General features: G+C 39.8%; 1 protein-coding gene across 1 annotated transcript; it reads right to left on the bottom strand.

Annotated features, from left to right (window-relative positions):
* Window positions 1-1,439: 1,439 nt before the first annotated feature.
* CNDP1 (carnosine dipeptidase 1 (metallopeptidase M20 family)) lies at window positions 1,440-12,161 on the bottom strand. The gene is made up of 11 exons (XM_009333490.1): window positions 12,114-12,161; window positions 11,527-11,670; window positions 10,461-10,623; window positions 9,233-9,321; window positions 7,111-7,311; window positions 5,591-5,675; window positions 4,861-5,021; window positions 3,288-3,452; window positions 2,964-3,105; window positions 2,410-2,557; window positions 1,440-1,545 (listed from the first exon to the last, which is right to left on the bottom strand). The coding sequence occupies exons 1-11, from the start codon at window positions 12,159-12,161 to the stop codon at window positions 1,440-1,442; spliced, it is 1,452 nt and encodes a 483-aa protein (XP_009331765.1).
* Between the last annotated feature and the right edge of the window lie 14 nt (window positions 12,162-12,175).

Raw genomic sequence — 12,175 nt, 5'->3', positions numbered from 1 at the left:
CAGGGAAGTCTGAGAATGGGTGTTTATTGAGAACCTGATTTGAAACCTAAGCATCCTGGATTATTACTGTTCCCAGACCTCTTAAAAGGCCAGCTGCCTTTATGTCCAGCTCCCAGGAATTTCAGGGGAGCTACTAAAAATCAGAAGCTTATTTATTTACATTATTAAATTCAGCCAAGGCTTTTATCCTGATAACTTTCCACATCAGCTGTTCATACATGTTATCTGTGGTACAATATTCCCTTCTATAGACTCCACATCCACACCTTATGCCCTTAATCACCTTTATTCTTGCAGGTTTTTGCAGGAGAGGGAGCAGGAGAGAAAGGAAAGATACAAACTACTTTCCGTAATTTAATTAATATGTCATTTGTTTTAACAGTAGGGATAATGCTATTAAGTTTTTGTTTAAGTCTGGTTCAGTCACTTTGGTTGTGTGTGAAATAACTACATTGTTACAAAAATCACATTTTGATATAAAAAAAAATACAGATGTGAATTATGTAATTTGTGCTAGGTGTTTTGCCTAAAGAGCAAACAGAACTCTCAACTACTGCTTTGATTTCAAAACACTTCATTTGGCTTTGATTTAATTATCAATGTAAACTGATGCTTTAAAAGTAATTAGGAACAACTAGTTGCTAATTGGGTGGAAAAAAGCCCTTCTGATGACAGACTTTAGCCAGAACAGATGTTTACAAAAACTTTTTTCTGTTGTACAAAAAGAAAGTCACATTAAGGAAACATACTATGTAGTGATTCTTAAAACTGTGCTCACAGCACAATAAGAGGAGGTTTGGATTAAATGGGGCGAAAAAGGCAGAATCTGGACCTGGAAATGTTCGTTTACTACTGCAGTTTTATTGTCCTCAGTGATTATTCCCAGAAGTAAATGTTTATAGGCAAGTCTTTGCATCAAATTCAGCAAGCTAATTGTATTGCATTTCCTATTTACAGCCTTCTGTGAAGGACAGGGAAGAGATTAACATGATGGTGGACCTTTCTTCAAAGAATTGAATAGCGAAGTTTTGTATATAGTGGGGAGGAAACGACAGTATTGCAAATTGCTCATATTCTGAAACTTAAATATGAGCTAGGCGGCATGAACATGGGCTCACTACGAAAGAGAAATAAAGTCATTTTAATAAAATATATGCCAAAATTGCTATTTCTCTGAATTTTAAAACTAAAATGTAACATCCTCCATTCAGCAAGAATAAATTATCCCTAACCCTATTTTATAGCATTACGGATAAGATCACTTGATTGACCAGATCATAAATGCATGCCATTTAGTAGTATGCAAGTAATAGCACAGCATTTATTTTTTTCCACCCATTCAGACCCACTGAACATGTGATTTATATGTTTTTCCAGATCAGGAAGTTAGAAAGCTTAAGACTGAAAAAGTGCTTTGCTGATTTTCTTGTGATGGTCTATCAGTTGTTAGTCTCCGTGTTGGAAGTTTCGTGTAAATGCTGATGTAGCTTTGATATCTCCAGGAAAAAGGCTGCGAACACTTTGGTTCCTTCAATGTAGTTGTGTCTATGAAGAAGGAAAGAAAGAGAATGAAGCCCTGTTAGGCTGCTTTCCTCTTCAAATTAGTGGCATAGTCTGGCGAAGTTTTCAGAGTCTTCAGAGGAATTTGCAAGATTGGTCACCTGAAAAAAGGACCGAGTGCACAGAAATTCTGGAGATCCTGCAATTGGCATTCCTCTGAAGGATTCACTGAGGGAACTTTTTCCACTGTTATGTCCCCTAATTACTATTGTCTGTAGCCACAAGTGTTGAGGCTATACTGAGGGACAACAAAAAATAATTTGGGAATTATTGTAGGATTCTCCAGTTCCTTGAGGGTGGCATGACTTGACTCAGAAGCTGCACAAATGTTCAGGCAACACACTGAACGGTGTCTTACCATGGCTCCTCAAAGAATGAACACAAGTGGCAAGTTTAAGCTAATTTTGATATAATTACGCTAGTTTTGGTCCCTGTAATATAAATACGCTTTTATATCCATTTATACTGAAAACCATTAAAACCCTTACTTAACCGTTAGCCTAAGTATGTCCGACTGGAATACTTTGAAATTGATGCTGTGATGGAAAGGTGCCCATCTACATCATCGCCTTTCAGACCAGAGACAAATTTAATTGGCAGTGAAATGAAAATTCCCAGTGCAATGTATTTAAAGACTGAGTAAACACTTCATGAAAAGTATACAGGGGTACACGTTAGACTGGGAATTTTGCTTTCTGCTTGGCACAGCAACAAGTTTGCCAGAGACGGTAGTTTGGGACAGTCCAGTGGAGAGCAAAGCTTCCCATCTGGCAGTGCTTACGCGTGGGTACCCGGGGACTTCGATTCTCCCCCGTTCTTTTATAGCGCAAATGGACAAATAAAAGAAACCTGCTTATTTTCTCCTTCTGGGAGTGCTCCCCATCGTCAGCTGCTCCGATCGGAAACATCATCACACTTTTCTGTATTATAGTCTGAAACATTCTGGCAACAGGAATTGTTGAACCATCCCGAATAAAATCTGGATCTTCTCCAAAAACTGAAATACATGGAAAGAATGAATTCATTAAGTGAAATAAAGGCGCTGTCCTCAGCTACCAAATATCAGCTATCTGCTCAAACACAAAGAGCTTCTGAGTAGGAATTGTTTTGAGTGCGTAGCCAATTGATTTCATGAATCAGTTGCACTCTACAAACCTCTGGCTTTGTATCAGTACACGAAAGAACTAAACGAGGTCTTCTGGCTACTCCTATTAAATACACCCCAATTCAGCAAGAGGTGGAGGCCTCAATGGCTGCGTTGTTCTATCAAAATCAATAAGATGCATACATCAATGAGATGTAAGTGACTGTAGCACCACATGAGGAAATCCCTTTTGCTCTGTGAATGAGCACAATTCCCCTGCACCTTGCAGACACAAGGACTGCAAAAAGAAGGAACATACCTGTTTTTATTGCCCTTCTTGCTGCTTCATATAGTGGATCATTAAGATCAGCGAGCCAGGGCTTCGCTCCCAAAGGCACAGACACTTTCAGTCTGTTCGGACTGTTCCTCTTGGAAAAGACACCCTCCAAGTGCTCCACCACCTGTGGGGAAAACAGGCTGCAGTCGGAAGCGTTCAGCTTCTTGCAACTCAAGCTTACACCCACATTCCCACTTCGGCTCTCAGAAACAGATAAATGCTAGAAACATTCAGTTTACTACTTCAGGTGTAAATTTGTGAAGTTAGTTTACACAGTAGAGGCCAAAGAAAAGGTTTGCCTCTTACCTGTTGTTTCACAACCGACAGGTCCATGTGGGGGACCTGACGGATTGAGAATTTGCCAATGACTTTTGCCGGAATGACAGTTTTAATTCCCGGTTCATGAAAAGCTCCTTCAATCCCATGAATAGATAGAGAAGGGTAACGCCACAGGTGTAGAAGTATTTCTTCCTTCAAAAAAACAACATTGAAAATATAAGGGATAACACTGGAGCCATTCACAATTGATATAAATTGATGTGAAGAAACAACCTTTTTCCATCCTAAAATTTGAGACCTCTGTATTTTAAAGATGTTTGATCTGTAATTTAAACCCACGCTCATATCTTTTCATTTTAAAAAATACTACGTCTTTCAGTCAACATTTGTTTACCTTTAGAAATATTTGGATGAGAACAGCTTTTCATGCACAGCAAAAGTGGAGCATTATTTCAAAATATCTTGGAAGTAAATTTTTCTATTGCAAAGTAAAACCAGAACAACTTCGGATCTGAACATCTGTTGATCTCAGAACTTCTTGCAGGAGAAACCTGTGACCACTTTAGCCAGACCCCTCCCAGATGATACCAGGGAAGAAATTCCACTAATGAGCATTAAATAATACAAGAGGTAAGATTATAATGTTCAGTAACAGAGTTGATCTGTTTTCCTGAAGAAGATAAGAGGGGTTAAAAAAAAGGGAATGTTTATTCTAAGGAAGAAAAGAGAAATATATAAATTATAAATTGGTCTTCAATGCAGAACCCCAGGGCACGGCTCCTTTCCTTCTACTCCAGTTTTATGAGGCTAGAGCTTTATGTACACATTAAATTTGCACCACTTCATCCTCATATAGGTAAAGCATCAAAACTTATTTTGTGTAGTTACGTTATACTTCTGTATCACTGGTTATTACAGTCTAGCTTAGGCTAATTCAGAGGCTTTTTCATGGAAATAAAAGCATCCATATTACAGCTTATACCAGTATAATTACATTAGTGATAAAAAAAAGAATCACTTCTTTCCTTTCTCCCAGCTGCCACTCTTGTGCAGAGAGATTTTTCTGAGCCAGCCCTTACCTGCTGTTTTTTATTTAGGATATAATTTTTAAAAGCTGGCAAAGAGAGGCTTATAGCTTTGGATGCTTTTTTGGCGTGCTCAGCAGACATCAAAATCTGAATTAAACACATAAAACCCACCCCAAAACACATCTGCCTAAAGCTGCCTCCCCATTTTTTCAGAGCTGAATACAACTTCTTTTCTACTATGTAACCCGTATGCAGGGGTTTTAATGCTTATTTCCTTTGGCTGGTTAGGTGAGGGGGAGAGGATCTGCAGTGCAAGAGAGGGGAAGCGACACTGTTAGTTTTGCGTTATTCCTTTTCATTCATTATTCAGATTTCAGAACACTTTCCCCAGATGCGGTAGCTTGCATTTTCAGCAGATTAATTTTATTTACCTTTTAATGCTCTGTGCTCCTTTATTTTATTTTGAGTTTGCCATTGCCTGAAAATATCTTTCAGTTTGACCTTATGTATAAGTGCTACAAATGGGTGATTTAAATTCTTTCTGCTGACCATTTATACAGATATTATGTTACCTTGGTGCCATAGAGGAATTTTTTCACGCCACTGTTATTTTTGTGTTCCTCTAGATCAAATTCAATCGATTCATACAACTTCCTCTCCTCTTCCGTCAGGGCAGCGACACTGTCGTAGATTCCAGGGATCTGAATATGACCTGTGGGATCCACAAGGCTGTCTACAATGTAAGATAGAGATATCAGTACAAGCTGGACCTATTTCTTCCACTTGGCAATCACAGCACCTTTTCTCTTCTACCTAACTCTTTACCAAATGAGTAAGCCTAACAACTAACTACTAGCAACTGTTTGCATCCATCAAGTTGTGGCACCTACACTGATGTGTTTTCATATTTATTAAGAAAACCATTGAGCTGCTGTTTGTGTGTGGTGGGTCAGCCCAGCTGCTGACATGAAAACATCAGCCTACTGAGATACAAATCAGCATTAAAAAGTCAGGTTTCGCTCCGTGTGTATGTATTCAAGTTGCCTGCAATCCTTAAACGTTCTTGATTGACACATGACTGACATCAGCTTAATGGGCACATGTCTGAGGTCCTGGCCTTACCGGGGACATTACCCTCCTTAGCTGCTGCCACCATAGCTATGCTGAGGTTTGGAAACCTGGGAATCTTGCTTCTATTAGACTTGCCTTACTCAGGTCAATTAAACATGGCACTGATCTTAGTCAGGCTGATTGCTAGCCATTGTTCCCCAGTTACTCCTGAGCAATGACGCGTGTTATTACCCAGCAGAGCTATCAAGTCCGTCAGCGGCTCATGAATGATGCCTCCAAAAGTTCCAGAGTGAAGGTCCTTGCCGCCGCAGTCAACCTGTACCAAAATCACTGGTTACATGTAAACACTCCCTACCTTATTCTTCTGTGAGTCTTTGTTTTCCACAGCAACTGGTGGCTTCAGTTTTTTAAACAAGGCCACAAATGAATAGAAAATGATTATGTGTTTCTATTTGTAAAATGGAAAACATCATGTCAGGAACAATCTGCTTCTGGTAAAGAGAAGATAGGGCTCTCTTATTAACTGCTAGAGAGAGAAATTCAGCTGTCTATAGCACTTACAGGCATTTGAAAGCAAGGGTCCCTCTCCATTCCCTCCTTTTTTTCAGTAAGATTAAATACACCGTAAGTGAAACACTTGCATGTTACCGTTTCTAACATCGCAGAATAAATTCTTCAAGTTCTCTATCCTTTTTATTTAATGCAAAATTTTCATAACGAAGGCAAGAACGAACCTTACTTGTTTTGCGTTAAGAAAATATATGTCCAACCTTAATTTCAGATTGCAACAAATAAGAATTTAGATGTTTCTTGAATCATACGGCTTTCGAATAGAGAGAGACATTTGGTTTATTAAATGGGTTCTTTTTCCAAACATGTTTTCATACGCAGGTTTATCATAAACTATTTGCCTGCAACGAACTTGTTTATTCTTCTCAAAACCTCATTACAGCCCACTGTCTGGTAGCAGGCAGAGATCATTTCTGATGTTTTAATAGCATCATTTTTCTTAACCAAGGCTTAGAAGAATTGAGCCTTCTCTGCTGAGGCTCTTTTGGTTAAGAAAAAATTTAATTCTACTTCAGGCATAAAGGTTAATGCAGATTTTTCTTTAGTTCTCTAGTTCTTTAATCTTCTCTCTGAATTCCTTTTATGCTTCATCAGGAAGTTTCCAGATGAGAAATTTCTGCTCTTCATTTCACAGAAGCTCATGTTGGCTGCTAAATATACTACAGTGCACTATTATTTGCTTCTGCCAATGGTTACAAAAATTTTGTGTGGCTTTTAAACCCAGGGATCCAATTAAATTGAGTCCCTTTAGGCAGATATATTGCACTAAGCAGCATCTGCTGCAAAAAGGGCAGAGCTGCGGAAGAAATGGTTTTGGAGTGGATGAGAGAATCGGGGGGCGTAGGGACAATGCTGCAAGAGAACAGAGTTGATGTGCAGAGTGGGTGATGAGAAAAGACTGGAAGAGCAGCAAGAGAGTAATGGGATAGGAAAGGGATCAAGGAGAGAGAGTGTAAGTGGAGAAATGATGATTGAAGAAAAGTTAATGTAAGTAAATAAGGCTAATTGAACTGAAATGAAGGGGGAAATCTGCACAAGCAAAAAAGGATATGGAAGAAAGGTCTGCATTTGTAAATACTAAGCTTGCTTTCAGTCTTTCTCTGCACGCAGATATAGGTGGTTACAGGTACATCACTGCTCTCTGGCCAGGGGCCCAGTTCAAATGAACCTGTGTCCTTTACCTCCACAAAGAAGCAGACATTCCCCCGACTCCCATATGTAAGGGCAGGCTTCTTGTTGCTGAGCCAGAGGTTGTCCGAAATCACAATATAATCAACATCAGAGAAAAAGCAGTGTTTTTCTTCTTCAAGTAATTTTTCTAGCCCCACGGACCCTGCTTCTTCCATGCCTTCAATTACAAACTTGAAGTTTACTGGCATAGCCTAAACGAACATTAGAGAAGTCTGGGTAAGGAACAAACATTTTCAAAAATAAAAAGTCTTAAAAAATCAAAAGCAGACTGGCTTGCAGTACATGTTGTGTTAGGAAAAGAAGGGCATAGGATATATAGCTTGTTTCAATAGAAAGGCCATTGATAAATATACACGTATAGTTTTCCAGAAAAACTTGTTGTTCTTCATGTTTTTCTGTACTTTTCATTTTTGAAGGAGAATATAACTGATACCTTCTTTCCTTGTGTTTCCAGAAAACTTGCTGGACTGTCTCATAAAATGGGATTTCTCTCAGTACTATTAAATATTCTAGTTGCTTTGGAAAGCCTGTGTAATAACAGTTGCATTTTCACAGAAAATTTCCTGCCTCATACTTCCGCCATGCGGAACCACTGGCAGAAGTCCACTGCTGCGGTTTTCCCAACACGTTATCTATCGCCAGAGTTAGTCACACGGCAGTAAAAATGCTGCTGGTGATTCTACTGTAATTGTCCTTTTAACACTCATGAATCCATTTGCCTGCTAGTTCATAAGGATGTATTTCCAAGGGTAATTAAGAGAACTTTTATTACGGAATAGTGCAAGTTAGAAATGCTGACACGTCCCATAGGAGAAATAAATTTGAGCTTAGTTTCCCATTCCAATTCATTTTCTCATGACAGCCTTTAAGATGTTTTATCTTTTGATTCAGTGCTTAGATTAAATGCAGGAACAAATGTGTAGAATTAAATGAACTTGTGTTATGGTTGGGTTCACCAATGGTTCATCGAACGACCACAAAACATTTAGAAACAAACTGTTCATGAATATCGTTTGATGGTCTGTGCTGTTTTCTAGGGGAGGGCTTCAGACGGCAAAGATTTATTTTTGCTTGCTTGTTAAAATGCCAAAATAGCTACTAGTGATTTGAAAAACTGGAAAGGTGCAGAAAGACAGCCCCATAACCATATCCACTTACAACAGCTAATCTGTAGGCAAATAACCTGTGGGTTTGCTAGCACTTAAGAGACACTGAGGTCAATTCGGTACTATTGACGCAAGAAAAACATCAGCTTTCCAGAAGGTTGCAAAAGGACTTTAGAAGTCAAGACTTATGCTTAGTTTGTGCCATAATGTTGTAACAGAGGCACAAAACTGTTCCTCAACAATCTAACAAAATGTGTCAATGCAATTCACCTTAAAGGATGCTCGCTAACCAAGTTATAAGCTTAGACTGTATGTTGGTTTAGCTTTGCATTAGGGATACAACTAGCCCAAAATTATTAAATATGCAGACTGATTTAAAGATAACTGTGTTGGTCATTGTAATAATTTAGTCAAAAGTTTGATTCTTAGAGATATGTCACGCTATAAGCAAGTATATTTCTATGTGGTTTATGCACCCATTCAAAGCTTTTTTTTTTTTGATAAATCTAATACATCGTTGAAAGAACAGCCCATTTTGTATGAGCATTTTTTGATACTTGTTCTCTTCATACATACACATAAATTGAAGGTAACTTGTAGGTAGACAAAACCAAAGATTGGCAGAATGTAACAGCAGAGACGAGTCTTTACGACCAGTCTGTGGTGTACGTTATTTTACCATTTTAAAAGCTCTCAATATCAAAGCTGTTTAATGTATGTAATATATATTGAATGCTTCTCCTAGTGTGTTTTCCTCTGCAGGGCAGTGACAGCAATACCATATTTACATTGCATACAGACTGTTCAAAATAGAAATGCTCAAGGACAGATTCTTACTGGAGTGGGACCAGTGCCCTGGATATAGCATTAGAAATAAGGCAATATTTCAAAACGCATGTAGTCTGTTGGGACAGAGACGTATCATCTAACTCACAGGAAGGTAAATGCATCCCTCCAGAGAGATGATATTATAAAACAACAACAATAACTCCTAATTGATACCTACTAATTTCAAAGCTCTAAATGTTTCCACTGCATTTATCCAAGCTAAGACAGGTCCTTTATTATCTGTTGCTCCACGCCCATAGAGATTTCCTTAAAAAGAAAAGAGGAAAGTTTTTAAGCAATCTTTGAAACTTCTCTCATCAATTCAATGTAATCAGCAAATTCCTGTTGCCACAGAAGCTGTAGTGGTGTGTCAACTGAAGTGTCAAAAGAATCAAGAGTTCATTGACTTGTTTTAAAAATAAGGTGATGGGTGTTTCCCAGTGGACTGGTACACTTTTTTCCCTCCCCTTTTATATACATCATATTGTGGTTTCTGCTACATGCCAATTTCCGAGCTTCACTTTTGTTCTTAGGAGCTGTTTGTTCACACCAGACTTACCTGGAGAATTTGCACAATATACAGCTTCCGTGCACATCAGCCAGCCCAGGTAACAAGCAGCAAAAAACCCACAGATAAATACCACAGTAGAAGCATGAAGCTACAAGCCTAGGTACATATTTTTTTTAAGTGTTCAACTGTACAGTTATATACAGGGACAGATTTCAGTTTCAGAAAAATCTGTTTCATATACAGATAAATCTGTGGATTGCCACTACCACATTTCTCTGTGGAAGTCCCCACTGGAGGCAGAAGAGTTACCCCAGTAAGGGTGTTTGGAACTGGTCCCAACAGATGGGAAAGGGCGATTTAATGGCTATAGGACAGGCCTGGGAATCAGGATTTCTGGGTTCTTGGTCTTACTCCCTGCTGACCCTCCATCCTTAATTTTGATCCTTCAAGTGAATGGAGCTTTTCATGCTCAGCTGGCTGTAGTGGAAGGATGAATACATTAAGGGGATCTCTCATTCTTCCACCACCAATGCTCCTTAGCTCCAGCATGGCAGGTGGAGGTACTAAAGGATTATGAAGCAAGAACGGGAAGTGCGAGGGAGGATAACGGCTGAACCCAACAGGAATTTGAAAGCAGAAATGGATTCTCTATTGAATAATCTGTAAAGAGGCATTAACCTCATGTGGCTCTTCCACACCAAATATTAAGCAATCACTGATGGGTCTCACTACTCACAGCATGGTCATCAAGACTCAAAACCACTCAATTTGTCCCACAGTTTTCCATGGGAGAAGTCCTCATGCTGTGGTTAAACATACAGGGAGCCTCCTTCTACTCAGAATCTGAGAGTCGTGTATTGAAATAACAATACAAAAATTATGACCAGATACACACCATCGATTTCAGTCAGTGTGTAAGGGTCAGTTTTCCAACCGTCTTCCTTTTTGGCAGGCTGCACATCTACGTGGCCATAGAAACATACAGTGGGGTTTTGTGGATCCTTCCCCAGTTCCCCAAGAATCACAGGAGGCAGTGGGAGGTCCTGGCCATCAGGCAACTGCAGGGAAATGTTTAAAAAAAGCAACAAAGGAAAACCAAACCTTTGAAAACTTGCAAATGTTATATAAAAAAACCCTGGAATTCTCAGTATTGAAAATACTTCCACATACTCAGTTGTCTCTGATTTGATCGGGTCCACAAATCTGGCTTTGAAGCTACCCAGAGAAACTAAGGTTTTTCTCCCCACCTGTTTAGGTTCTGCAGGGACTTTATGGAGCTCTTCTAACATTTTACTGTCATAAATGCCCTCGTTGCTAAACTCTTACTTCCCAGCACTGGAGAAGACAAAGCTGACTGTGTGCTGGAGTGACAAAAGCCTATGTTGTGACACTGAAATAGTCAAAAGCCACACAAACTAATTTGAGGTTTGATTTTGCCACGGACAGATTGCAAGAGGCCTGTAACTTCGGATACAGAAACAAAATAAGGTTTTGCTGGCAGGAAGATGATGTTGAAGATAGCTAGCCCTTTCTGTCTGGGAAGACTTTCCTTCTAAAAGCTACCTCCCTCATATAGAGACTTCGGTGATGAACTGATGCATTAACTATCGTGCTTCATTACTCGGAAGAATGTAAAAATGAGCCCTGGTAAAAAACTCAAGCCTTTTACTTTTGCAAACTGCTTCCATCCAGTTAAAAGCGTCAAACTGTCCCTGCTATGCAGAGAACATCTGTTTGCATTTGGATTGTCTGTGTGGTCTCCCAAGTCTGTTCTCAGACAGTCTGAGGAGGGACTGATTTCAGCAGGTATCGTGTAGCTACGGGACTATTGATGAGTTGTTATCTAGCTACCAAAAATATCAGTAAGTCATAGCATACACACGCATATACATAGCACCGAATGTAACAGGTAAACCACATGTGCAAATATGATGTTTTAAATGCAAGAATCAGACAAGCACCTGATGTGACCCCAGGTTTACTAAGTTAACAGTGGCTCCCAGTGCTGAAAGTCTGTTTGCTGCCAATGCCATCATTCGTATTACTTCTTTCCTCAGATCTGGTTGAACAGAATCGCTTTCCACAGCCACCCATTCCTTAAGATCCTGCAAAGGAAGGAAAGAAGTGTGGTTAAATCGCCCAGGATGCTGCAATGTTTGGCCTTTGAACATGATAAGCGTCACATTGGAAGATGGTTTCATTTCCATCCCGTCACAGCGATGTCATGGATGCTACATTCTTTTTCTTAACGGGTAAAGATTTGCCAGTTCTCCCATGTGGGTGCGTTTTGGCTCAGTGGAGCCTCCCTCTGCACACACTTGAAGGATGCCCACAGCCACCTGGTCTATGGAGACGCGTGTAAATCCCTCTTCCACCCACAGTGTCCCCAGCACAGACTCTCCCCTTGCAGCCTTGCTTTGTGAAGCACATGTGGCACACCTGATGCCAGACCTGGAACCCTGCTCTTACCTTATTGGCAAACACTCATCTGGCACACAGAGCACAAGGCCCTGGGACACCCGTTCTGCGCTCGCAATATAGTTCCTACCTCGATGAAATCACTTTGATGTACATCAATGTACTGGAAGATCTCCATCTCCAACACCAAAG

Source organism: Pygoscelis adeliae, unplaced genomic scaffold (assembly GCF_000699105.1).
Source record: "Pygoscelis adeliae isolate BGI_AS28 unplaced genomic scaffold, ASM69910v1 Scaffold140, whole genome shotgun sequence".
Taxonomy (NCBI): Eukaryota; Metazoa; Chordata; class Aves; order Sphenisciformes; family Spheniscidae; genus Pygoscelis; species Pygoscelis adeliae.
Note: the sequence above shows the minus strand (reverse complement) of the source record. Positions and strands in the feature narration are given on the sequence as shown.